This window comes from Aegilops tauschii, chromosome 4 (genome assembly GCF_002575655.3).
Source record: "Aegilops tauschii subsp. strangulata cultivar AL8/78 chromosome 4, Aet v6.0, whole genome shotgun sequence".
NCBI classification, from domain to species: domain Eukaryota; kingdom Viridiplantae; phylum Streptophyta; class Magnoliopsida; order Poales; family Poaceae; genus Aegilops; species Aegilops tauschii.
In genome coordinates this window covers 504,292,729-504,320,089 of record NC_053038.3, presented here as the reverse complement: position 1 = coordinate 504,320,089, position 27,361 = coordinate 504,292,729, and the positions used below count along the sequence as shown (strand labels likewise).

Below are 27,361 nucleotides of genomic sequence, written 5' to 3'. Positions count from 1 at the left end.
GTGGTGGAGTTTGCTCTCTTTCAGTTTCTCCCTCTCTCTCTCCTTCGGCTCCCTAGGCTGCTGCCATGAAGGAGGTGCAAGGCGTGGTGGAGGTTGCTGCCATGAAGGAGGTGCAAGGCGTGGTGGAGGTTGCTGCCATGGAGGAGGTGCAAGGCGTGGTGGAGGTTGCTGCCATGGAGGAGGTGCAAGGCGTGGTGGAAGTTCATGCCATGAAGGAGATGGTGCAAGAGCAAGAGATGGTACGCAAAACCTACTCCAACCCGACCTCAACTTGTGAGGTGTGCATTCATCCAGCTTTGTGCCTCAAGTGTGGCATCCGTGGTGAGGCTTCTATATTCCTCTGCTCGGGGTGTAGGCTCCCGGTTCCAAAAGATTTACGTTCTTGCACCTCGTGTGGAAATCCTTGCCTGTGTGACAATTATTGGTGCAAGGATTGTGCGATTACGGCGGCGATAAACAAAGATGGGATATGCATAAGGTGCCGTCGCAACCCATCTATCTATCTCGAGGAGGAAAAGAAAGCGCATAATGTGCTGGATAGTCAAGTTTAGATTCGCCGGATGATGAAAAAAAAGTGAGTTGTAATGGTTATATATGTTTCAAGTTTATAACATTACATGATCTTATGTAAGAAAATGAGTATGAATATGGTTTTATATGATCTTATATGAAGAGCTGTTTTATATGATCTTGTCATGTAATGTTACTCCATGATAAACCCTACGGTGTAAATTTTCAGTTCAAAACAGTCCACAAATTTTTTGATAAGATTAATGAAACTAATACTCGAATAGTAGCACCATCACATGAGGCAGTACAAATCATGTTGAGTTCAAGAACTCAATTGCTTGCTCAACATATTCTAGATCAATCGTCAAATGAACCGGGAGAAGTCCTCGTCTCTCTAATGCTTTTTTCTTCAAGTGAGGAACTGCGTAGTGGATAGACCCTTTGTGCTTGATGATCTCTCCCATGCACGCTTGATGACTCAACCAGATCTTGTTGAGCTTTTGATGGGGGTACTCAGCTAGGGATTGATTAACCTATGACACATAACAGCAAGAAAACTCAAATCATTACATACGCAAATAGCTATGTATCACAAATAACATATAAATACTGAAATGGAACATTGCAAGACCTTTTGGACAATCTCGGTTAGGGTCTTGGGCATCTTTCTATGGAACATGGCTTGAATTGAGGCAAACCAACCAAGATCTAATATGTTTGTGTCGGGAGAATTAGGTGGTTGGTATATCATCCTAAAATCCCAACCACCCCTAGCAGCTTCCTGCAAAAAAAGTGGATCATCTGGTTTTATATGAGTCCTAGCATTGTCTTGCTGTACGTAGATGGTGTTCCATCTATCGCTCTCAGGCCACTTTTCCTTTATAGCCGGCAGTACGTATTTCACTAAGTATTCCCGACTTTTCTCCCTGTCCACTGTATGGCAAGGCTTGAGCTCCCATGTCCCTCTCAACCTTATGGATATAGAAACAAAGTAAATAATGTGCACATAAAAATTTAGCACAAAGTAGGAGTAGTAACAAAAACAAGTGCGGACCTGTTTTGACTCTTCTTTTGAGCTTGCACCATTTCTGTGTAAGCCCAAACCCCAATCTTGCCATAAAAAACACAATTGCCTTGAGCATCATACCTCGGTCTAGCCATTGCGGACAAGAACATAATTTTTTGAATGTGGTTTTTATGTTTACATTCCCGGTGTGGTGCATTCTCTCTATGGCTCAAATACATGTTCTGGGTCTTCCGCGTGCGATAAAACCATTTCTCATCTATATGAACCACATCCATATCAGCCCTAAATGTGGGTTTGATACCGCCTAGGGACGTTAGGCTACATGGCTCAAGATGCATTAGAGCATACTCCACACGAGCCCTTTCATTTGCAGCAGTCAAGGCAGGCTTCAATTCACTCGTTATTCGTCTAATTTCCTTCATCTTCAACCTACAAGAAAATATAACAACCAATATATCAATGACATAGACATTTGACATGTAAAAAATTGACATATATGAATGTATAACACTCACTTCCGCCAAACAGTGGAAGTTGACACGTTCATATGTCCAGCAACTTGTTCTAATGTTGTTCTCTCTCCAGGTGGGATGGCCTCCAGTGCATCTAAGTCAAAATTAATCTTCTTCCTTCCTGATTTGAGCTTCCGATTGTTTTTTACCCCAGTAATGCCGCCACCTTTTTTAGCCCCCTGCCATACCCTTTGCACTATCCTCCTAGGACATTTACAAGCTAGTGCAACAGCTTTAGAAACTCCATGCTTCAACCTATTACCCGTACCATTACGGGCAATGATCTCAGTATATATGTGACGCCTATCATCGATACGGTACTGTCTTCTTGTCTCCTTGTTCGACAAAACATCTAGATGCATTGGAAAAATAATTAGACAAAAAAAAATATGGAAGGTTAGTGAAAGACAAAAATGTGCTAAATGAGCTTACTCAAATCGATAGGTTGTCTTTGGGTTTGAACAGCCTCTTGACTAGGAGGGTATTCGTCGGCATGGGAAAAATTTGGGTTGTATCCAGGCCCTCGGTAGCCAATGGTACCCTCATTTCCACCAATACCTTGTGAAGATGAAGCATAGTAACAAAGTGATTTTAGAAACAAATGTGCATGAAAATGACTGTTTATGTTTACATTATGAACTAAATTATCTCTATAGAAATTATGTCTACACTATCTCTATGATCTGTCTATACAAGAACAAGGACAAAAGCCAGTACTTCTATGATTTTGTTTATGTTTACTCCATGGTTTAATCTGTTTATGTGATTTTGGAAACATCATGACCGAAACATGAGTACTCCATCAACAGAAACATGAGTACTCCATCAACAGAAACATGAGTACTCCATGGTTTAATCTGTTTATGTGATTTTAGAAACAATTATCTCTATTGATCTGGACATGAGTACTCCATCATGAACGAAACATGAGTACTCCATCAACAGAAACATGCAATTCTCATGGAGTAACAGAAACATTAGTACTCCATCAACATCAACCGAAACAACTAGGGTTTAATCTTGATTCAAAGTGACAGACAAAAATTGCATGATCTATGAGACTATAGGGTTTCTAGGGTTTACCTTCTCTGCTTCCACCATGGGAGGATCCTTCACTCCGATTGGCACCGGCGCCGGTTCTGAACGTGAAGTCCAGGGACTCGCTGCCGCCGCCGCCAAACGATATCCCGCTGCCACCGCCACCGCCACCGCCAAACGAGATCACGCCGCCACCGCCACCGCCACCGCCAAACGAGATCCCGTCGCTGCCATTGATGAGGTGAAACCCCACGAACCCTCCGCTGCCTGTACCGGCCTCGCCGACGGAGGCACTCCAGTTCGAGGGACCGGCCTCGTTAGGTGCCGGAGCGCGAGATGGGCGTGTGAGGCCGACGCGCCGTCGAGGCAAAGTTGTAGGAGGAGGAAGACGCTAGAAACCTGCCGTGCCGATGGAGAAGGAAGGAGCACCAGAGCGTCCGGTGAGACCAAGAGGAGGAAGACCTCCGGGCGGCGGCGATCTCGGCTGGAAAGCAACCCTAGAAAGCCCACGGAGGCCAAGAGGAGGAGGCCGGCGATCTGCACATTGCTGCGGCGGCGCCATTGGAGAGAGGAGGGAGGAGAGAAGATGCCGTCTGTACGTGTCCCTCCATCGCCGCAGCTAATTATAGAGCGGATCGGCGGGAGCTTTCAACTCCGAAATTTTCGTTTTGTATTTGGCAGCAGATCGGCGGGAGATGGAAACCGAGCGGGGGAGAAAGGAATGGCGCGGGAGGAGGAAGGAATGGCGCGGGAGGAGGAAGAAACCCGCTAAAATTTCGCTCCACCACTGCATGCGCTCGGTTTCAGTTTTTACTGGACGGGGAGGTTACCAAGCGTCATTTTAGCGATTCATTAGGCGCCTTGCCATCAATTTCGCAGCACAATCGACTCCTTAATCCCTGCCTATCAGAAGCCACCTTGGTCCCAGAGCGACGCCATCGGCGCCCTATATACTGTGATGGAGGGAGTAATTTGACCCCATAAATGCCTGTGGACATGTCCGAACAGTGACGGGGCGTATCCGTTTTGACTCCTCATATTTGTTGCCAAACAACCACGCTCCTCAAATCCGCATCTCATTTTTCCAGTCATTTCATTGAGCACATTGTGTGCGACCTCGCACAGCGTGGCACGGCAGCCCCGACCGGCGCGCGCGAGCTCCGGCCCCAGCGTGTGAGGCAGCCCCGGCGCGCACAAGCATCATCCTGAGCTACTCATACCGTAGTACAAATTTTTCATACCGTAGTGCATAGCCTCGTGCCGCTTGCGGTGCCGTACGCCCTCCTCTCCTGCTCATCGATAGAGTCCAGCTTAGCTATGGCGACAACGCCACCCAACCACCGGCCGCCGCTTCTGCCGTTATCCTCCTCCCTGCTGCTGCTCCTCCTCCTCCTGGTCCATCCTTTCCTCTCCGCCGGGACGCCGTCCATCACCACCAAAGCCGTGCCGCGGCTGCCGGGTTTCGCCGGACCCCTGCCCTTCTCCCTTGAAACAGGGTATGCTCTGCTTGCTCTCTCCTAAGTCGTCTTCTTCTTCCTCGGTTAACTTGGTCGTGTGGTACGTACGGCGCAGGTACGTGGCGCTGGACGACGGCGTCCGCCTCTTCTACTACTTCATCCAGTCGGAGCGCGACCCGGCGGAGGACCCCGTCCTGCTCTGGCTCACCGGCGGGCCCGGCTGCTCCGCCCTCTCCGGCCTCGTCTACGAGATCGGCCCTTTCTACTTCGACTTCCATGGCTACACGGGAGGCCTGCCCACTCTGCTCTACAAGCCAGCGTCTTGGACCAAGGTTAACCCCCCCTCCCCCTTTCGTTTTGTCACAGAAAAAAATCCTTCAAATGTGATAAATTAAAATAACAGTGTGCTTTTTGTTACAATCACCTGAATTTTTTGTTGATATGACAAAATTAAAAATCCCTCTTTGCAGAGGAGAAATTGTAATGTGTACTTGTTGTGTACTACTAATAAATGTATGTGTTGTAATGTGCTGGTTTCATATATTGTAGGTTAGCAATGTCATCTTTGTGGACGCTCCGGCAGGGACAGGCTTCTCATATGCGACCGGAGACAAGAGAACCATACCCAGTGACACAATTGCTATTGAACAGCTGCACGTCTTCCTCGAAACGGTCTCCGCCTGTTATAATTTATACGCATTTTCTACTAGAATGTACTCCTACAAGTTAATCATCTGTGCAATTTTCCAATTGCTTCCTTGTTGTCTCTACAGTGGTTTGATGAGCACCCACAGTTCTTGTCGAATCCGCTCTACATTTCGGGTGATTCATATAGCGGTATAATCATACCTTCTCTTGCTATGAAAATTGCTAAAGGTAATTCAACTTCCTTCACGCTCTCCATCTCTATCAACAAGGATTATTCTGCTTACAGCTTTATTCAAAGCACATGCATTTCTTTTGAGGGTATAAAGTGCATCTTTTAACTACATGTCGCTTTCATTCTAGGGATAGAAGTTGGTGATGAGCGACTCACTAATCTCAAGGTATTAATAACAATTACTTTCATGACTTCTCTTCCCATTGTAATGTTTCTTATTCTCTTTCTAAGATCTATAATATCATTTCTGGTGGTGAGGGCCAGGTTCTCCATGTACCAAGGTCAACAAATTTAGTTTAATAACACAACATTGGAAAATCAAATATATTCTATGTTTTAACTTGAATATTTCTATTCAAATATGTGTCTGGATCGGATATATGAATTTCTTGAACTTCAGTGGGTTCAAACCATATTTGGGTGAAATTCACCCTTTTATCTTTTCCTTTGTTTGGTCAATTTTTTGTTCAATTACAAATAACAACCCAATGTCCATTGCAACAATGCTCTGAGTAGTCTACCGATGCATGTTATTTTCTCTATTTTCATTTATGCCTTTTGTAGTTGAAACTTTGCAATGACCTTTTGCTTATATGCACTGTCAGATACAAAGATTGGCCAAGTTTGTAAAATTCTACAGTTATTCTTTCTCTCGTGCCTCCCTTTGATAATATGTTTAACATGCTTATAGATATGTCAAGTTGTGGTCCTCACATGATCTCTTTAAGGAGTTAGAATCGTACCAACATGGAAATTTATCTTAATTGATCAGGGTATCATTGCTGGCAATCCATTGACTGATAGAACGACGGACTTCAACGCTCGAATTCCATTTCTTCATGGGATGGGAATTATACCAGATGAAATCTACGAGGTGACATAGTCACGCCATATTTAAGTTTACCTTTTGAGAGTAATTTATGTGTATGCTATACGAAGATGACCAGTACAAATTTACATTTGGTATCAGCCTGCTTCTTCCTTTTCGAAAAAAAAAATCAGCTTGCTACCTCTCTAGTCAAGTATAATGCTTCTCAGTCAGAAAAATTTATACTAACTTAAATACTGAATTTGGTCAAGTGCATCCTTATTAATTTGGAATATCATGGAACAATATATAGTTAACCACAGTACAAAAAATATGATTAGCTTGCGAGTTTCACCTTGCAGGCTGCTCGTGAAGGTTGTGGAGGAGAATATCGCTGGCCATCGAACTCCCATTGTGCCAATTCCCTCCAAGACATCCAAGAGGTGAGTGATAGTACCGACCACAAATGTGTTGATTATCCTGGTAGCAATGCACGACACACTTAGCTAGCGCTAGCAGCTTGCTAATTAATGATTTGATCGGTATTTTGGCTTCTGATACAGTGCATGAGGGGTTTAAACGATGTACACGTCTTGGAGAAAATCTGTCCTGAATATCCAAGCCTCGCCCTTCACAAGCAGCCCACGTCGCAGGATCATGGAAGGAGAAGGCTAACAGAGTCCGCAGTTTCGTCTCTGTGCAGGGTAAACGTCTCAAGTATCATTCTTGTTTCTTCTCATTTTAAATTCACTCTCTTTTTTCTGAATATAAGGGGTTTTCCCCTAGCCCTATTTTATAACAAATGAGGCAAAAGGAGCACCTTTTACTTCTTGTTTGCTTTGTAGAAATCTGTTATTGGTTTTGATTTTATTATTCTTATTTTACGGTGTTAACTGTATCGACATCTTAACTGTTGTGCTTCATTTGTTTGATGCAGAATGCCACATATTTCCTGTCCGAGTTGTGGACAAATGAAGAATCTGTAAGGGAGAGTTTGGGTATTCACAAGGTAAGGTAGGGTGGGACTAGCTTAGAGGTATATGTATTCTTACTTGATAAATTGTTTGACTGGCCGTAATTAGAGCTAGGAGACAGGAATTACTACTACTACTTTAATAACAAGGTAGGAGGTGAGAATTGGAAGAGAATTATTTTAGTGATTATCTATTAACCTTTTATTATCAGCTTTTAACTAATCCCTAGACCTTTCTTTGCGGCGTGGGAATTCTCCGCATGCCGCCAAACAAGAAACTCATGTTCCATCAATTATGAAGGGTTTATTTCGTAAATATGGTGTATGTTGTGCAGGAAACCGTTCCATCATGGCTACGATGTGATTTCAATCTACCTTACACATATGAAATCAACAGCACAGTTGATGATCATTTAGCCTTGATTACTAAAGGATACCGGGCTATGATTTACAGGTAAGCACGCATGCTAAGGTACATTTCACCTGAATAGTCATTTGAGGATGGAAATATACACTTGGGTGAACAGTCACTTATTACCACCGTAAGAAAATAATTAGATTCGTCTTTTCATGACGCGGCAGTGGAGATCATGACAGTAAAATATCTTATGTCGACACCCAAGCATGGATCAGACGACTTAACCTGCCCATCACGGACCATTGGCGACCATGGCATCTGGACGACCAAATTGTGGGGTAATGACACCGACCCAGCACAACTTATATGTTCTGCCTGTGTGCACCTCTGGTGCAGAGGCCTAATGTGTTTATTACTGAAAACTGAACAGTCATAGTTCACATATTGATGCCTTACACATCGCCTTTTCTTTCTCTTGTTTTGCATAGGTACACAAGAACTTACTCCAACAATCTGACATACGCAACTGTAAAGGTACGTGTCTGGATGAATATATATACATGCACCATTAACTGATTTTAGGTTTAACCTGGCCTTAATTACCAAAGCTAGTTAGCATCCATAACAAGTACTCCCACTCTTACTTGATATATAAGACATATTTTGACACTATGATAGTATAAAGAAACGTTTTATATTAAGTTACAAAGGGAGTAAATCTAGTACTTACTTCGTCCGGAATTAGCTGGCGCTCAAACCTATGTGTCTAGACGTATTTTAATGCTAGTTAAATCCGTTTGAGCGTCAACTAATTCCGGACGAAGTAAGTAAAAAAACAATTATGATTTGGTTAACTTAAATATGTGCGTGTAGGGTGCTGGCCACACAGCCCCGGAGTACATGCCAAGGGAGTGCCTGGCTATGATCGATAGATGGCTTTCCGGTGAGCCTCTTTGAGCGATCAACTGATGATGTGGCAGTGCAGAAGATTGCTAGTAATGCGTATTGTATAAGTGACAAATAAGAGAATAGACATGTATGTGTTGTATTGAGGCTTTCGAGCCGTGGTAGGGTGGTCGCATTCATTGAGCTTACTTGAGCTTGTGGGGGAGCCGGTACGGTGGAAATGAATAAATAAGCTCCCACAGGAAAAAGCTCTGTTTTTGTTTTGTCCTATGCATTTCAGATTATGAGATTTGGGTGGACGTTGAGCTTATGCAAAGGCCTGTAATATAATGGTGCCAATGTATGTATGATTTCTATGTACTACTCCCTCCGTCCCAATATTCTTATCTTAGATTTGTCTAGATACTAAAATGTGATTTGATACATCCGTATCTAGACAAATCTAAGACAAGAATTCTGAGACGGAGGGAGTACAAGTCAAACAAAAGGAAGGTTTCAGCGGGTTTTCTCCACATACAAAAGGAGTTGCAGTTAAAAGCTCATCCATATTCTGTATACTCCTTGGTACTCCTAGTGAAGCTATCAAAGTCGCATCAAATATCGTCGGCAGCAGCCAAGTTGCGTGCACATGTTGGTTGGTGCTGTGCTGGGTCGCTGTGGTTGGTGCGCAGGTGGATGGATGGGGTCGATCGACATCTTCCGGTACGCGTCGACCTCCTAGTGTGTGTCTAGCGTACTACAGCAACTGACCCATCGTAATTAACTTAAATACTGTAGTACACATGCATCCATCGTGGTTATGACGACGCCTACCTCGCTGACTGCTAAGTTTAACCACAGAAAACATTTTGAATGTTCAACCTCGGAAAGCCACGGCCCAGTAAAAACAGTACTACTACTACAATTCCTAGCAGAAAGGGTAGCAGAATCCTCAACGTCGCTTCTGCCAGCCTTGTACAGTTCAAGTTCATACATATATCTGGTAAAACTCAACCTATATCTACCAAATCCCGCGCGGCCCTCGCATCAAACGACCAACAACCTAGACAGCCTTTGGCATCTTAGATAGATATTTCGTTCGGTGCAAACGTCGTCGAATTACAAAAAAACATGTGGCTCGCCCCACAGGTTTGATGGACCACTTGGACCGCCGGGCTGCTTCAGTTCAGGGGCATGCATATTCCTCTTTCGAGCGTATCCTCGACGACACGGACTACCAACGGCAAAATGGTTGCTGCATCCTGAGCAAAATCAAAGATATGTACCATCTACTCATTGCGCCGCTGATTCTGATTTTGCCTCCTCCATCTGCTCATCTCCAGGGAGCCCGAATACGCGCAGGTTGTGGTCCATGGAACCTACAGCCACATACTTGGCATCTGCCCCGAACTTCACCGATGTCACTTTCCCTGGAAAGGACAGACACAGCCATGTTAATTTACCCTCGACAAAGGAACCGGCGACACTGGGGAATAGCAGATAAATACTATGTCAAACCTGTGCCGGATAAATCTGGTAACGTCTTGACAAGATTCCATTCCGTCTTGACATTGGCCACTTGGTAAACCCTGCAACCATTATGCACAAGAGGTTATACTCAGCGCAAAGCTAACAACATATCGTGAGCTGAGCCATTTCATTTCTTACAGTATAATAACACCAAGCAGCTAAGTTGGATCGGTCGGTAGCATACCTTATATCAGAACCGGCAACGGCGATATAGCTTCCACTAAAGTCAAACTCCACTGCAAGAGAAAATGTCTTGTCATTCATGAAAATACGATTCTGGTTGTATGGAAGCCTTATTTCACATCAGGTTTTGAGCAGTTTTCTTCCAAATTTCAACTTGCAATTTATGTAGAAACCCAGTACTTACGTATTTCTTTAAAAAAAATAGAGATCTCCTTACCAGAACTTGTTGGTGTGTCTGGATCGTATGGAGAGAGGGTCCTAAAATTCCTCAACTTTCGTAGATCCCAAAGCTTGACACCATCAAGGGCTGCGGTCTGTAAAGTGATGGTGGAAATGTCAGTATGAAACAGCAAGTGATCCAGAGTTATTGTGCAAAGATCTCGACTTCCACAGAATTCGATCTTATAAGAGAAGAAAAGAAAGAACATACCGCTAGGAAATATCCATTTTCTGAGAAGGACATGGCAGTCACTGTTCCAACATGCCCGACCTCCCCTTCAAACTTTGCAACCCTTGCCTGCAAATATAAATTTTCAATCACGAGATGAGAGACATTAGAAGAGGATGGCATGGATGTCAACCTGAATTTAATCTGAATAGTATTTTTTGCCCTGTCTTACCTGTGATTTTACATCCCAAATTTTGATAACACCTTCTGACGTGCCTGTTCCAAGAATAAGACCGTCCGGGTGGAAAGCTGCTGATGTGTATCCATCTTGTCCAGAAGCCTCACCAACCTGAATAACAGCACTTGTCAAAACGGTAAATCTCTAGATGTGCATGCTTCTGGAAATTTAAGCAAAGTACCAGACCTGTGTGAGGCAAGACCCTGTTGAAATATCATAAAAGCACCATGTGCTATCTCTGGAGGCAGTTGCAAAGTATTTCTGACTAGCATGGACCGTGACAGCTTCAACCTGGTACATTTTCAAAAAGAAAAATCAGAACGTAAGATAATACAACGAGCAGCATCAACAGCGAGATTATTTAAATAACAAAATACAGAAAATGCACAGGATCCACATGAAATGAACGCAAGAACATCCCCTGCTAGCTAGCATCGTGCATGCACGAAAAGGAAACAAGCCAATAATAGTGTAGCCGAACCATTTCGACAGTTTAAAAGAAAGGTTCAACATTGAGAACTAACAGAGAACTAATTGTTTTTCTAAATCTCAGAAATTGATGTATATATATACTCGTATTATAGTTCTTGAGAAAAACAAAAACTGGAGATGCTCTCTAACATATTGCATCATTCAATTCAACCAACAAGTAAAACTGCCAATATTGTTAAGCAACAGCAAGTCATACAGCAGATTGACTGCCATGGATGTGAGCAGCCTATTAGTTAACATATAATGTTATGAATTGATACTGAATTAATTATTTGTTTCCAATCTTCATGTACTGGGCTACTGGCTATGTAGGCTAAGCATTCATATAATTTCATTATGAATAACCAACAAGTCTTCTCAAATCCCTTAAAATCCAGCTCTGGTCTCTTCCTTGACTGTTGATTAGGCTAAGTATTCGTATAATTTCATTATGAACAACCAAGGAGTCTTCTCAAACCCTAACGGTTGATTGCAAACATCAAATAAGCAGGCATTCACCAGAGACAAATGTCAATGCAAACTAACCTCTGCACCATGATCTCTCATTGTGTGCCTGCAACCATAGCTTCCATCTTCATTACCTTGCCATACACGGACAGTCTGCAGAGTTTACAAACAAAAGAGTGAAGCCTATAATGAAAAGTGGTGTGATGACTATGGTATCATCAGATTACTGGGTCAATAAATTATCCTTTAATCATATTTATGTACCTAATCACCAGAATGAAAACTTGGTGAACGCAAAGGTTTTTCTAGAGCTGATATTGATATAGCTAATATCACATTAATGATTTACTTTACTACTATGCAGTATCTGTAGGTGTACCTTATCTGCTGATCCGGTTATCAAAAGCTCATCACGGGGAACAAATTTCAAACTCGTAATCTGTGCATAGGAATAAGCCATATTAACATATGTAGATGTAAAATGATGGGGAGAGAGTCAGTGAGTTTGAGTTTGGCAGTGGACCTTCTTTGAGTGATCAGTGAGAGTGCACAAGACTTGACCCGACGGCCTATCGAAAAGAACTGCGTTTGTATCGATACCCCCAGTAGCAATAATATCCTGGTGATAAATATAGAAATCAATTAGGTAAGTAAACAACCATCAATTGCAGTGTCACTATTCAAGCATACAATTTACCACTTTTAAAAACTAAACTTGAGATAATCTGACCTTTGAATGATGAATATCAATAGATAAAATCCCTGGTTTGTTCGTCTTGTGAAGTGGATGACTGGAGATTTGAGTATATCTTTCAAGTGCATCAATTGGTGCTAAACTTGGAGGTACCTGACAAAAACACAGCAATTAGTGTACCATTTCAACAAGACAAGGCAAAAAAACAAGTGGGTAAAAACCACAATTATTTTTGGCATATAATATTTATATGATCTGATCTAGAAGGCATGTAGTACACAAGTTTGGAGACGGATATATCAAGTTTCCTATGAACTAAAACAGGACAAGTTTGAAAAACAAAAACTTCAGGTCCTTCTTTAATTGATTGTCAGGGAGAAGAGAAGCACACCTGCCGTTTCTTGCGCTGTGCTGAGAGCACAGAATTGCATTCTGTTAATTCATCGATGATGACAGGATTAATACCAGGACGTATCTTCTTCCCATCAGGACCCACTTCATCTTCCAAAGCTGTGTATCCAGGAAAGAGGATTAGAGCAAAACAGACAAAAAAGTTAGCTTTTGACATGTTAGAACGGTGAAAACCTCTTTTCCCATTTGTAACAGCAGCTACAGGCGCAGGTCCTGCAGCTGAAATAGGAATCTGCCTTTCAGCTTGAGCCAAAAGTGTCCTAGACTCATCTCTTTCCTTCTTTAGTCTGGCGATAACACGGCAAGCAGCATCATGCTGGAAATGGGCAAAACAAGCTAGTAAAAACCAATGGGTACATGATGATCATGCTCATCAAAGAAGACTAAAAAATAAAGCGTTTCTAGAAATAATTATGGAACCTATCCAAGTGATCCACAAAGATGTCCTAGCTATGGCTGTATAAAGCTATGAAATCCTCTAAGCACACTCACAAACATCCATAAGGCTGAAATGTCAGAAACTTAACTAGCTGGCAACTGCGAGGTTTTATCAAGATCCTGATATCAAATGGCACCTTGCACTTTTAAAGGAAGAATACTTTATTTTTTAACACAATAAAAAAGTGTATAATTCAAGACACTATTTGGAAAGATTGGAAAACCTGGTATAACGCGTGACTGAGCTCTTGTCTTGCTGTATGTAGCTGCTGCTCCAAAGCAAAATTAGACAGCATGAGAGCATCCCACTCCTGCAACATCAGAGGAAAGAAGTCTTAATCTGCACTTGCAGCTCGATAAGAATTCCCAACTATTTAACAACAGAAAGATCAAATGCTTCACCGAAAAAAGAATATTACAGGAATATGCAGAGACTCAAATGCATTACCCATTACAAACAAGCTGGAAGTACAATAAAAGCAGAATACTTTTGTACAGTTTAGAATACCTCAAGATTATTGCGGTTTTTCATGGCACTAAATACCCACATAAAAAAGGAAGTGAATTCAGTAGTCTTACATACGGAAAACAAAATCATGAGTCGTCTTAAAATGTCAAAGAGCAAAAGGGAAATTCTGTGAGCTGAATGTGTTCATATTCAATTACTACTCATTTCTTCCTATTTGAATTTAAACATAAGCACATTGTGAATCATATCCAGTCTTTAGGCAAAAGAACTTAACTTGATTCTTAAAAGTTAAAACAATGGACTCCAATACAAAGAATATGCTTAAGAATTACGATGACTACAAAATCAAATATATAAACTGCAAACGGAAGGAAGCAGGCACGTACATTCTGAAACATACCAAGGAGTCCAGGGACACTTGCAGCTTGCAGAGGTCTAGGCTTAGGAATCTGCAAAAAAACGATAGTTCTTCAATTGACAGCTATACACAACATATGAGACTAGTTTATTTTAACAAGGTATGAGTGTCAGCCTTAAAAAACAAGTAGGATGTCAATTTCTTCTGCCATTCTCTAAGCTAGAAGTTTCAGTGCCACAAGTAATGGTGCATGCATACATGTGGAGTCAGGTTTATCAATTGTGGTTTGGATATAATAGATTATCCCAAAGATCGTTACAAGACCCTATCTAACAAACCAATATTTCAATCGACTGGTGGTTAATACTTAATACATGATTACTGTTTTAATTTCAGTACACGCTCATGGCTAAAACCTTTATGTAGGTAATCGACATTGTGTGGAAATACAGGTGCCTGCTCAAATGCATTTACCCAGTTAGTGCAAATGGCGACTTGGACCATGCAAAAGAATACAAAATCACCGCAAATCCTAAAACCTAATTTATTGTCCTTGTTCCATTATGTAAGTCTGATTGAGAACCCATCAGATATCTTTCTGAAGTAGCAAAACCGTGCTACGAGACAGGCTGATTCCTTCCCGGGGTTACAATAACATATGTGGAGAACCTTCGACCCGAGAATCCTGAACATGATGGCTAACTAGTACTAATATGTCCTCCACAAGTAAGAGACTGTCACCCCATACATACTAGTAAGATGTAACAATAAATTGCCACATGGTGTGATTGTAAGTCAAGGACTACCAAAGCAGGCGACTACAAAGTGTGGCACTAAAAGGCATCAGCGAGGCTCATGACCAAACCCTAGTGTCTGGACAGGTTCTCCAGAACAAACAAGATAAATAACCGGAACCGCACTGAAGGAAAGAGAAACAGTGTGCAGGCCTCACCTTGTTGGTCTTCACCGTCACGAGGTCGTCCATGGCGAGCTCCTCCTTGGTGACCGGGCACTTCCCATGGTCCTGGGGAACCAAAACCAAACAGATTCAGCGCAAAGGTCCTAGGCCAACCAAAACCAAACCTAGAGCGGGGGAAACGGTGGCGACCTCGATGTAGCGCTGGATGAGCCTCCGCTCGAAGAGCAGCCCCGAATTGGTCGACAGGACCGGGTCCTCCGGCACCTCGCCGGAGACTTGAGAGGGGAGGGCGCGGCGGCAGGAGGAAGCGGCGGGTTAGTGCTTGGAAATTGGATAGGGAGCGGGGCCGTAGAGCTAGGTTTCGGTGGTAGGGATGGGGCAAGACACGAGGGCTTACTTGCGCAAATCATGGCGGCGGAGACGACGGTGGTATCGCCGGGCGGCTGCGCCTCCAGAGGGCGGGCTCTCCGGCGGCGGCAATGGTGGTGGCAACGACGAGGTGTGGGTTTGGGGGAGGGAGGGGGTGGATTTGCTCCAGGCGCACACTGGAAACTCTTTTTTTTTTCAGGACCGGAAACTTTGCGAGTCGTTTGCTAAAGCGGGCTGACACGCAAATCTTGAACGGTCCAACAGCTCGGCCCATTCGGCCCGTACATGATGAGATTGTTCGGCCTATCCAGTTTTTTCTCAAAAAAAAATTCCAGTTGTGTTGGAGTACCCCCTCAAAAAATAAGTTGCGTTGGAGTTGGGTTTGCATTTTCCATATTTGGAAAACTTTTGTAGTTGCATGGTGTACATGAAAAAGAAATGGAATTTCTTTGCATACGACAAGTAGCAATTTGATCCAGTCTCATTTTTCAAGTGGCGATTTGAGATGTCATCTCTGCAGTATATTCGTTCAATTGTATGTCTGGCCAAATGGCGCATTGCTACTGTGAAGGTTGAGATCATGGGAAAATGGCATTATTTTTTACTAAACGACCCCTCAAGAAACTTAATTCGTTCATTGACCCTCCAAAAAACAAACGACCCCTCGAGAAACTTACCCTGGTTCTGATCCAGCAGCGGGCAGCAGCCAGCAGGCATGGTTCAGTTTCAAAGCCACAACCCACAGATTCAGGTATAATTGCTAATAAGATGTATTAATCCTTCGCTTCTGAATTGGAACGTCTCCTCTCATGCCAATTCTTTTTTCTTAGTCCAATTGAATACATCCATCGCTGCAGGCAGGAGCACAGTTTTCTTCTTGTGTTGTTAATTAAGCAGGCTGCACTACAGTACATACAGACAAAAGTAAGTTAGTTTGAAAACTTGTCTGCCTATTTAACTATAGTGCAATTAGAACTTGTTTGCATTCGATTGTGAAATATTTGACATGAGAATTTGCAATTTTGTATTTACATTTGTAATTTGAGAATGTTTATACATTTTGAATTTACTACATTGAACATTATCTATAAAGAATAGTACTCCTGTAATTTGTAAAGTTTCTTATCATTTTCTATTTTCTATCCTCTATATATCTTAGATTTTTTCCACGGTATGTTGAACAATATGTACTTCTATATGTTGAACAATGCCAAGTTACGATCAACTTTGATGAATATAATATATTATGCAATATTTTTTATATAGTTTAGAACTAGTACAATATACTACTATAATCGGTTATATGCGCCAGAAGGAGGACTATAGGCTTCCCAAAAGAAATTCAAAATTTGAATACACAGTCTTCAATTCCTGGGCCCGCCCCTGCTCGCCGTCACTAGCTTGACGGGCCACGGCCTAGTAGCGCTAGCTCTCCTGCCCCTCTCACGTCGCTAGCCAGCATGCATCGCTGCACTTTTTCTCATGGCGCTAGCTTAAAAAAAGACATCAACGACTGGCTAAAAAACAGCTCTCCGCTTTTTGGTAGATTTGAAATTTTTCACAAAATCAGAAAACATTAACATATTTTAAAAGATGGTCGTGATTTTTTTTAAAATTGTTCATGGGTTAATATTCACAATTTTAAAAATATGCATGAATTGTAAAAAATGCTCAATATTTTGAAAAAGTGTCTGTGAATTTTAAAAATATTCATGGATTTGAAAAAACATTAATGAATTTGAAAATTACTAAAGAATTTAAAAAATGTGTGTGCAGAAATTTTAAAATTCTCATTATTTTTAAAAGGAAGATAAAAGAGGAAAGAAAAATGAAATAAAACAAACATGGAAAAAGCCGAAAAGGAAACCAGAAAGAAACACAGAAAAGGAAAAACAGAAAAACATCAAAGAGCTTCTAGAAGCTTCCAAAAAGAGGTGAAAAGGGTGTCATCCACACAAAAAAATCGCAAAGAACACACAGGAAGAATGAAATTTAAAATCCAAGGGATGTGGTTGGGGTGTATTCATATTTTCTGCGGGCATGGGTGAGATGTGGGTTCGACCGTTTGAATTTGTAACGTCCCAGCGAAGAAAGAGACGTGAATAGTTGCAAAAGGAAAACTGAAGTGGAAATAGCGTTAATTCAATTAACATGGGCATGGCATGGCATGCTCGTTGCAATCAACTTGCACACAGGTTGCTATGTCCTCCTGTTGTTTTCATCTTCAGGGTAAACTCCAAACTCAGGCCCGGTGAATGTACAATTTTCCCTCTGCTTAATTGAAAAGCAGAGCTCTGTTTGTATGCATGTTTGAATCAAAAAACTCTGCGTCTGCATGCAAAGAAAGAAAGAAATTCACAACCAATCTTTGCATCGTTGGAACTAATTAAGCTCTGTTTTTTTTTCTAGTCATCGGGCAACAACACTCGGGAAAATTTTGTTTTTTTTACACACCGACACCGTAACAAGAAGAAACACATGGTTCTAATCTGCCCGTGCCCTCTCGTCTTGACAAGACCGGCACCTCACTGACACGAGAGGGCGCGGCGGCAGGAGGAAGCGGCGGGTTAGAAAGCGGGGCCGTGGAGCTAGGTTTCGGTGGTAGGGATGGAACAAGAGACGAGAGCTTACTTGTGCAAATCATGGCGGCGGAGAGAGCGGTGGTATCAGTGGGCGCAATGATGATTAGCACCAGATGCACTTTCATGGCCGCAACGACACAATTTTCAGTACAGTAGCTTGTTCACCGTTGACAATGCAAGTCAGTTTGTGCTGCAATATATTTCGACATAAAGCAACTTGCCAATGAAACATAGAAGATAACATACGGTAAACATGTCGCAGAAGGAAATATGGTATGGGGGCGTGCCATGCCGATTAACAGTTATATGCCTTCAAGGCTAAAAATCGTGATCAGTAGTTTCTCTATTGTGCTTACCAAAATCTCACAGGCAATGCGGAATGGTGGATGCAAATCAAATTGAGCCCATGGTTACTTCTCGTCACAACAAAGGCGGTTACATATATCTGGCAAAATCATGGTTATTTCCCCGGCTATCACAATAGAAGTGAAACAAAACTGAACTGAACCAGGGACCTGGTCTAGGTTAAGTAACAAGCACGCGACATATCAGACACGCGGACTTCTTTCCTGTTGGTTCTACAACAATATTTCTTTCTTGTGGCCAGATAATCACCTGGTACCCCTCCCTTTGGGGTTGCCTTTGCCTTTTCCTTTACCTTTACCAAACCCTTTGGCGTTCCCTTTTCCGCCCCCTTTCCCTTTCCCGTCTGGTCTTCGGCTCTTCTGGGATCTACTGTCTTGGAATTTATCATCTCTCCCAGATCCATTAGGCCTCCTGTTTTTCTGGAACTTCCCGGGAGATTTACCGTCTTTTGCAGATTTGTCATTCCTGCGCAGATTTTGCATCGCCTTTTCCTGCCTGCCCTTCCGCATCTGTTGGGGGTTTCTTATCTCTGATGGCACATCAGCATTTGGTATAGACGAACGCCCGCGACCTGCTGCAGGGTATCTTCTGTTTCCTCTTTGATAGCCAGCTGGAAAAGGTCATAGCATCAGGCAGTGTTACATATGACAGTAATGATATCCAAGTTATGAAATTAACATTTTAAACAAGCCAAGCTAACACAACTGTAGCGAGAATATGACAAGAAAGAGATTTCAAGTGGATGCAAACATACAAGAGCATACGGCGTCGAGGCTTATCCCGTTGCAGTGAAATCTGGTCAGCATTTTGTCACCAGAGTTGCTTTAATTATACTTTCAGGTTTTCACTACACCTCAAATAACGCACGTCCAAACATTTCATGACACGTATGGCACATGGTGGCAACAGGGGTAGATGCTGCCTCACCCCATAGCTACTTGATTGATTCATTCTATTCGCGATTCCCAATTCGCTACCTCACCCGAATCAGATCTGCTAAGGGGGTATACATCTCTGATTCGTGAATCTAGATCGGTGTTCAGAGTGTGGTTTAGTGAATCTGGTAACTATGGTCTGACCAGGAGAGAGAGGGGATGAACATGGAAGATGGGGAAAGGTGGAGAGATGAAAGGGAGAAGAAAAGGAACCAAACTAACATGCGGGTCTATCTTTATTTTGTCGGACGCAACTGAATGTTTTGTCTACTATCAAGCCAAGGTTTTCGAGTCAACGAGTCGTTCTGGGGTAGTGACTCTTGACCAGTCGTGCCGTGCCGATCGACTAGTCGAGGTGTTTGAGTCGACTTCCAGTTACGACTCATCGACTAGTCGTTCGACTCGAAAACAGGGCGTCAAGCTACTTCATTATCTAATAGTCCATTGGACTTGCAACGCAAATGAACACAATTCAGGCAGCCCAAAATGTAATTTTCAAGTTTGGCAAGCTAAGTGGAAAAGCACACAACTTACAAAGCTCCAGTGTAATTTGCTTCAAGTACAAATACAAAGAAAAACCAGATCAAGGATGAGAATCATCAATCTGTTAAATAAGATGAGCCTCCATTGGGTGATATTTAACTGACTGAATGCGTGAATGCACGCACAGCTTCAATGAATTCTTTTTGACAAAATAAAAAGGTGCTAGCCTGCCAAACTGTAAAGCTGGGACATGCTTACCATACATGTATTTTTCAGAAAACAATGTGGACGAATAGGAAAACTAAAATAAAATTCAACTGATTGGATGCTTACATAAAGCTTTATTGAAGATGATACACCCAACAAGAACAAAAGTTAACTAAAAATAGCTTTGCAGGAAATAAAATGACCAGATTGATGAACTATAATGGACTTCATACAAAATTTACAGCAAAAATAAACACAATCACATGTGATACAAGAGGACAAATAAAAGTTGGTTACCTGGTGTGGATGTGCCTCCTTCTGCACCATCTTTTCCACCAGAACCGATTGCTCTATGTGACTTCTGCTGCCATTTCCTATAGATATCTTTACTTGCCTTAATCTTTGCACTGCTTTCCGTTTTAATCTGATCACAATAACAGTAATCAGAAGTTTTAAAATTATGCCAACTGCTCGTCTAGGCTCTAGATTAGGTAAGACATGTCTACAGAAATAATCTAGGTAGGTAGACAGTAGAGCACCATATTATAAAGTCTTCGTACACACCTCAAAAAAACGGATACGTGTTTGTTATTGGCTGTTGCTGGCTAGCGGGTAATCTGCTGATCCTAGCAGCTACACATACTTAATTTTGAATATTTTTAAAAACAGTACACGTATTGGCGATTTCCTAAAATGATGTATTTAGGTCCATATCGGTGCAACTTAGGTACACGGTATATGCTAACAATATATGCAATATTGCACATCTGAAATAGACCTTCTATGTCCAACACATGACTAATATATCAAAATTTCCTCAATATACTGTTTTGGAGTAAATGTTAGAATTTGGGAAATGATATTCTTGTTATTATCAACTAAGCTGAAAGAAATATGTATTATGTCCAATGAAAACTTTAACTACTCATAATCAACAAGCTATACCATTTAGATAGGAGCCATGTATAACAATCATATAGTTTTATTTTTCATAGTACAAGAATGTATTAAAATTTCAAATCATATTCTTCAGCATTGAAATAATACCCTCTTGTTGGAGATTTACATGTTTTACCATAATAATCCAATTCCAGATTGTTCACATTAGACCATTACAAAACCAATCCTGGCATCAGAACATATATTTTTGGAAGTGCAAATACTACTTCCAATAGTTTGTTCCAGAAAATTTTAACACAGACAAACAGCACAGAACTTCCAAGATATTAACAACTGGACAGGCACATATTTTAAGCTGTCAAACTAGAACAGAAAAGGATTAGCTGCTCACATCTAAATTATGAAATTAAATTAGCAATCACAGTTTATACACATCTAGCACTGTAGCACTGTAAACATGGTATAGGAAGAAACTGTATCCAGAAGATGTACCTTTCCTGTAGAAGTGACACGATCCCCATTATTCAACTTGACAAACTTGTTCTGCAATAATAAAGTAAGGATTAGCATGACCAAACGTGAATTTGCATATTGCAGATTGATATGTTGCTAGGAAAAGTTATACCTTCATCCAGTGATATCGAGTTTTCTGGGCTTGCATTCCAGAAGTTTCATCATCGACCAAATCAAGGACAGCAGCATCCAATCTGCACACATCATTAAGCTTTTTTCAAACTTTCAAAGTGGCATGGTGTTGAAACTGCAGACCTATTTCATGAATAATGAGAGCAAATTTGGATACGCCAAATTAATTTGCAATGGAAGCTTCACTCAAAGTGGCATGGTGTTGAAACTACCTATTTCACGAATAATGAGAGCAAATTTGGATACGCCAAATTATTTTTCAATGGAAGCATGGGCCAAAATTTCTTAGAACCGAACGGCAGACCCTACTCAGTGTCAGATTTTTAAATAACAGTTAGTTCTGTTGTACTTTCGGCTGAATCATGACCACACTATTAATGCTGGAGAGCGGGCAAGAATAACACAAAAAACACAAGTGTTAATGGACATTCAACAAAAAGTAAGCACATTCAACATGATGATACAACTTGTAGTTAAAACCAGGGACGATATGGCCTGTGGTAAGCCGCCGGTTATCTGTCCTGCTGGCTAAACCGGTAAGTTCCATATGCACAGGATGATGTGATGTGATCTCAAGCTAATTTTATGAAATCTTGATGTTTATGATTATAGAAGACAAAAAGGTAAAGAAGAATAGCAAACAGAAATTGACTGGGAACTGAAAACCAGGTTTTCTCACCACTTCTCCCTACACTAGTACATCTCCCAGTATCAGATATACTGATCATTTCCCTATGGCTATTGATAGTGGCTCACTTCCACATCAAACAAAGAGTCAATTGTATATCAGGAAACGTGCACAGCATACCTATCTTGAACAAATCCTTCATTTCCCTTTACTGACAACCCAGCTTCTGAATGCTGAAGGGGGAAAGGAATAGTGAAATCAAAATTATGCAGAAATGCTAGTGCAGTAAAAATTAAGAAGGATATTTCTCTTTAAGCTGCATACTTGGTTTTGAGGCACCGAACTTATGTAGTGATCCTCATCTCTAAAGCTCTGTGACTTCCGCTTCTTACCACAAACTTCTGAAATTGATAGATAACAAAAATATTATAATCACCATAACAAGAGGGGATGAACTTTTTCTAGGAATAGTGTTACAGAGCTCAAGATGCACTTTGACGTTGAAACAGCAACGACAGGTATTAATCTCACTACACTACACCTCACAGGAAGGAAAAGAAATGTAGACCTTTTTTCTCCCAATTAGAAATGTTTTCTGTATCTTCTTCCTGCATAAAATATAGCCATAAATCACTGCACAAAGCATAAGAACAAAGTACCATATTCAGTGTGGCACTCGCAGAAGAACGAATGAAGGTAGGCTTATTATTATGCTGTCCATTAATCTATAACTTCCGAAGGGATAAGTGGAAACTGTTCATAAAACACGCAGAATAGGCCATATACACAGAACTGGTGCGTAGTGGATACCAGAACAAGTACTGGTCACAAACGAAACTATCAACCTACAAAAAAGATTATGGAGCAAACAAACGAATTCACTTCAAATGGATCTGGCATGATTGATGCATCCACTGTATGTTTCATCTAAATGAAATTTCAGCATACATGAATAAATATTGCTCCATCGATGCATGAAGTTGAATTGCTAAATTACCAAGGCCAAACTATTCAGAGCATTCAATAGAAGTAAATATTGCAGACCAAACGACTAAAGAAAATCACAGCCAAGACCACCATCTGCAAATTTCAGAACACGGAACATGAATGTGCTGCAGTTTTAAACAAATCAAACACACATAACAAGTGCTTATGAGGCTATTTTTGAGTCACAAAGACAACAGTCACGAAAAGGTATTGACCTTCGAGGCCAGTGCAATATATTATTGCTAATCAGCTATTCAAGAAATGAATTCTCCACTTTAGTTTGTTCCAGGCATCTTTGCTGGAACAACCAATCTTTTTAGGGTTAATTTTCCATGCAGATGATAAGGCACACCAAAGTAGTATAATGGTTAGGCTAATACTACACCTTAACCCAGTAAACATTGTCATATGTAGCATTTCAAGGTACATTAAGTGTATCAAGTGATTAAGTTATGTCAGCACTACATATCTATGTGGTGGTTTGCAACTTGCTATTCTTAAATGAGAAGTTGAGAACAAACAAAGGTATGACTTCAGAGTAATAATTACCTTTGTTGCCAGATCACCAGACTGTTTATGCACCAAATTTATGATCCCCTCATGGACTTCTCTTTTCTTCTTCATCACATCTAGCCATTGATTGCTACCCTACAAGGAAGAAAAGATGGTCGTGTTAATTTTAAAAAAGATACGGTGATATGTAAATATATGTACGGTTCGCCTGAACCACATCTGGAATGCCTAAAAATCATATGAAAAGTTGGTTCCAGCATTAGTCAAGTTCAAGTAATCAGATCAGAGTTATTAGTATACTAAGTTAGTAACTGCATGTTGTTTGATAATACACCAATTTGGCCACTATTAGTGAGTAAAAGGATTCATGTCACTTCACAGTCCCAAATAATCCAGTTAGGAATCGACATATAGAGATTTAATCTCATTTCTTAAATTTGTTCTCCTCTTCTATACCGCCCCTCCCCCCCCCCCCCCCTCCACCCACCCACCCAAATAAAAAAAAATATGATTGCTGAGGCAGTCCCTGCCGCAGCTGGCTTAGGCACACTATGTGTTGTTTTTTAAACACTCTCAACTCCTAGCAGCGGTGCTGGATGTCGAACGGTCGACTCTTCTGCAAATGCTGCTGTTGCAGAGGGCATCAAATTTCAGATGAAGATGTGGTTCTCTAAATGCGAGGTGTGGGCTTGTCGGTGTGCGGCGAATACTGTAGCGAATGAACGATGAAGATGTGGTTCTCTAAATGCGAGGTCTGGGCTTGCCGGCGTGCGGCAAATACTGTAGCGCATGAACTGGCTAAAATCGGAAGCCCATGCGAGGCTGATAGTTCCCTGTGTTGGGAATATGATGTTCCAGCCAAAGTGGCTGTTCATGTAATGGGCAATTTGCCCAACTGCTAAGTAACTAAAGCTATTGCTTTCCCTCAAAAATACCCTACATGTTTCTGCAATGTAGAACCAGTAAGAAACTCTGCCACAAAGGGCATGTGCCATTAGAAGCTCCATTTTCCATGCGCTTACAAGTTAGCTTAAGCAGTAATCAAGTATTCAGATCAGAGCTACTAGTATACTAGCTGCATGTTGCAGATGTAGGAGAATAACTTAATATGATGCTGAAATTTCTCAGAACTAAGAAAATAAGATGCAGCAATGCATTACTTTAGAACTTCTTGATCTAGCAGCTTCACCTTCAGCCTCTAGAATAGTCTGCTTTGGCCTGACAAGCATTAAGAATGAAAAAGGACCATTAGATTGCACAAAGCGAGCAAATACAGGCAAAACAAAGAATTGCTAGACAAAGAACCTACCGAAATGATTTCAGCCGCTCCGAGAACGCAATAGCTGAAATTTCATCTGGTCTAAGAACATCTCTGAAAATTGGATGAAGACCTTCACGAGGCAAATCTTTTGCCCTTCTGACAGATTCTTTTGAAGGCATAGCGCGGGTCTTCAGATACAAGCGGAAAGCATTAGCGCATGGCTTTTCCAATGCAATCAGATCTGTGCATCCACTGATGACTTCTTTTACTCCATCAGAGCAAAGATCAAGTACTGTCTGAGGAAAACGGCCATATATCGTTTCCCCATCAGCAAGAGATTGGTTGATTTTTAAATTCATTCCATCCATGTCTTTCAGCAGTTCCTCCTCCGTTGGAGCAGGTCTAAGAGGTTTTGAAAGAAAGAGATGTAGGTCCAGTAAAAATGGCATGTCCTCTGAAGTGACAAATGTAAATGCTGTACCAGTTCTACCTTGCCGAGCTACTCGGCCAACTCTATGAATAAATAACTTCGGTTTAGCAGGAAAGTCCCAGTTCACTACATTATCAAGCAATGGAATATCCAGACCCCTTGCAGCAACATCTGTCACTATAAGTAGCATGGTCTTCCTTGCCCTGAATCTTGAAATGTGAATAGTGCGGGCTTCTTGATCCATGGCACCATAGGAAAGGGAAGCTTCTAAGCCCTCTTCTCGGAAAAGAATATTCAAGAACTCTACATGATACTTCGTTGAAACAAATATCATTGTCTGCTCCTCAGAGCTGATACGCTCCCGGACCAAATACAGCAAAGCAGCTAGTTTCTCTTCCTGACGCAGTGTGAAAAAGGCAAGCTTCAGATCAGGGCTGATCTTTTTGTCCAAATCAAGTCTTATGACTTGGGGATCACGCAAGCCAGCTTTTGCGAATTCTGCAAGGGCTTTCGGCATAGTAGCACTGAAGAGCAATGTTTGCCTTGTATCACTCAACTTGTGTAGAATTTTGTGTAACTGCTCAGCGAACCCCAAACTAAAGAGGGAATCCGCTTCATCAAATACAACATATTCTACTGATCGCAGTGACAAGTCATCAACCATTGACAAGATGTGCTCAAACCTACCAGGTGTTGCAATTATTATATCGGGATTATCAGCCAATACTTCAAACTGACTCTCCATACTACCTCCACCAACAATTAGGCCAGTTTTTAGATCTGCAGAAAAGACAAAATTACATAGCTCATCAACACTTGTAGCTTTTGTTTTGTAGCTGCATAGGAGTACAATGGTGTTTTCCAAACTATTCTACACCCCTAGTAAAACTGTGTAGAAAAAGTAGTAATTCTGAAATAATTGTTCACTATCCAAGTCACTTACATTTCCCAAAAAATACTCTATGACGTATATATTTTTTACTATATTTTGTGAACTTGTAATAGGTGGTGTAGAATAACCTATTCCAAACTATTATGAGGGTTCAATCACCACTAACGATTTACTCAAACACCATGTTTCATATCACTTCATATCTCAAATTGGCTATAGTGACATAATGCATGACAAGTACAAGATCAGCTGTAACAAATTTACATACATGGAACTCTGAGATCGACTGATACACGAATCATAGTTTAAGCCGTGAAAAGTATGGCATGGTTATGAGAGCGGTACGCACCGGAGAACTTGCCGAGCTGGTGGGTGAACTTGAGCGTCTGCGTGGCGAGGTCGCGGGTGGGGGAGAGGATGAGGGCGCGGATGCCGGCGCCGGGGTCGCGGTGGCGGAGGCGCTGGAGCATGGGCACGAGGAAGGCGGCGGTCTTGCCGGAGCCCGTGCGGGCCATGGCGGCGACGTCGAGCCCGGCGAGGATGAGCGGCATCGCCTTGCGCTGGATGGGCGTGGGCACGCGGTACCCCTTGTGGCGCACCCCGCGGTAGACCTCCTCGCAGAGCCCCATGGACTCGAACCCGCCCGACTTGGGCTTCTTGTTGTGCGCCGCCTGCGCCGCCTTCTTCTTGCCCGCCGCCTTCGACTTCATCTGCGGCCGCCGCCAGGGCTTGCGGTCCGCCGTGGAGGCGGCGCCGTCGGTAGAGGGGCTGGACTTGCCGCTGGGCGCCATGGGTGGGAGGCGGCGGAGGGGGGACGGGGGATGGTTTGGGTTCAGGGCTTTAGGTCTCAGCCGCGGCGGCGAGATGGCGTGCGGGCTGCGGAGGAGGTAGGGTGCTGGTGACTTTGTGGACCGGGCTGGACTTATCTGGCCCGAAAGGACCAGCACGAATTGAAATTTTGATCATGGACAAGCCCATCACTAAAAACTCTAAGCTCCCTGGGAATGATGGGCTGTGGGAGCTCCGGTAATTCTTTTCTCTGCAGTATACCACGTTTGTCAGTGTCAGGCCATGTCATGGGCGCCGCATGTCAGCCAACGCAAGTGCCGGTCGTATTCTGGTCAAACTTTGCGTGCCATGTCGATTTG

At 42.1% G+C, this 27,361-nt stretch overlaps 3 protein-coding genes and 1 pseudogene across 4 annotated transcripts; 1 reads left to right on the top strand and 3 right to left on the bottom strand.

Annotated features, from left to right (window-relative positions):
- Positions 1 to 743: 743 nt before the first annotated feature.
- Positions 744 to 2,411, bottom strand: LOC141022017 (uncharacterized; annotated as a pseudogene).
- Positions 2,412 to 4,154: 1,743 nt separating this feature from the next.
- On the top strand, positions 4,155 to 8,812 carry LOC109755425 (serine carboxypeptidase-like 5). Its single transcript, XM_020314337.4, has 13 exons — positions 4,155 to 4,583; positions 4,660 to 4,876; positions 5,094 to 5,216; positions 5,318 to 5,420; positions 5,553 to 5,590; positions 6,197 to 6,298; positions 6,595 to 6,675; positions 6,796 to 6,936; positions 7,170 to 7,241; positions 7,541 to 7,659; positions 7,788 to 7,901; positions 8,052 to 8,097; positions 8,437 to 8,812. Exons 1-13 carry the CDS (start codon positions 4,405 to 4,407, stop codon positions 8,518 to 8,520), a joined length of 1,419 nt encoding a protein of 472 aa, XP_020169926.1. The 5' UTR covers positions 4,155 to 4,404; the 3' UTR covers positions 8,521 to 8,812.
- Positions 8,813 to 9,298: 486 nt separating this feature from the next.
- On the bottom strand, positions 9,299 to 15,587 carry LOC109755429 (pre-mRNA-processing factor 19). Of its 2 annotated transcripts, XM_020314341.4 has the most exons (18): positions 15,413 to 15,587; positions 15,205 to 15,290; positions 15,049 to 15,120; positions 14,125 to 14,187; positions 13,494 to 13,580; positions 13,006 to 13,147; positions 12,812 to 12,930; positions 12,457 to 12,573; positions 12,250 to 12,345; positions 12,106 to 12,165; positions 11,805 to 11,879; positions 10,974 to 11,078; positions 10,782 to 10,898; positions 10,592 to 10,678; positions 10,379 to 10,475; positions 10,163 to 10,214; positions 9,967 to 10,037; positions 9,299 to 9,878 (listed from the first exon to the last, which is right to left on the bottom strand). In XM_020314341.4, the coding sequence occupies exons 1-18, from the start codon at positions 15,423 to 15,425 to the stop codon at positions 9,742 to 9,744; spliced, it is 1,596 nt and encodes a 531-aa protein (XP_020169930.1). In that variant the 5' UTR covers positions 15,426 to 15,587; the 3' UTR covers positions 9,299 to 9,741. The 2 variants fall into 2 exon arrangements, with proteins under 2 accessions (XP_020169930.1, XP_073353257.1); XM_073497156.1 differs by having other exon boundaries at positions 12,812 to 13,147.
- A 2,759-nt stretch (positions 15,588 to 18,346) lies between these two features.
- On the bottom strand, positions 18,347 to 27,102 carry LOC109755417 (DEAD-box ATP-dependent RNA helicase 29). The gene is made up of 11 exons (XM_020314330.4): positions 26,563 to 27,102; positions 24,940 to 26,101; positions 24,791 to 24,848; positions 23,667 to 23,765; positions 22,699 to 22,738; positions 22,455 to 22,531; positions 22,311 to 22,363; positions 21,483 to 21,564; positions 21,350 to 21,400; positions 20,255 to 20,381; positions 18,347 to 18,942 (listed from the first exon to the last, which is right to left on the bottom strand). Exons 1-11 carry the CDS (start codon positions 27,002 to 27,004, stop codon positions 18,578 to 18,580), a joined length of 2,556 nt encoding a protein of 851 aa, XP_020169919.1. The 5' UTR covers positions 27,005 to 27,102; the 3' UTR covers positions 18,347 to 18,577.
- Positions 27,103 to 27,361: the final 259 nt, after the last annotated feature.

Bases quoted from the DNA above. Each gene is read 5' to 3' on its own strand.
- LOC109755425 (XM_020314337.4), top strand. From the start codon at position 4,405: ATGGCGACAACGCCACCCAACCACCGGCCGCCGCTTCTGCCGTTATCC. The intron at 5,591-6,196 runs GTATTAATAACA...TTAATTGATCAG, and splicing joins AGCGACTCACTAATCTCAAG to GGTATCATTGCTGGCAATCC. The intron at 7,660-7,787 runs GTAAGCACGCAT...ATGACGCGGCAG, and splicing joins TACCGGGCTATGATTTACAG to TGGAGATCATGACAGTAAAA.
- LOC109755429 (XM_073497156.1), bottom strand. The intron at 13,148-13,493 runs GTTTTCCAATCT...GCCCATTTCCAG, and splicing joins TCAGTCACGCGTTATACCAG to CATGATGCTGCTTGCCGTGT. The intron at 10,476-10,591 runs GTATGTTCTTTC...ATCACTTTACAG, and splicing joins AAAATGGATATTTCCTAGCG to ACCGCAGCCCTTGATGGTGT.
- LOC109755417 (XM_020314330.4), bottom strand. From the start codon at position 27,004: ATGGCGCCCAGCGGCAAGTCCAGCCCCTCTACCGACGGCGCCGCCTCC. The intron at 22,364-22,454 runs GTATGCAGCTTA...TTCCCCCTTCAG, and splicing joins GTTCGGTGCCTCAAAACCAA to CATTCAGAAGCTGGGTTGTC. The intron at 18,943-20,254 runs GTAACCAACTTT...GACCTTTTCCAG, and splicing joins AGGAGGCACATCCACACCAG to CTGGCTATCAAAGAGGAAAC.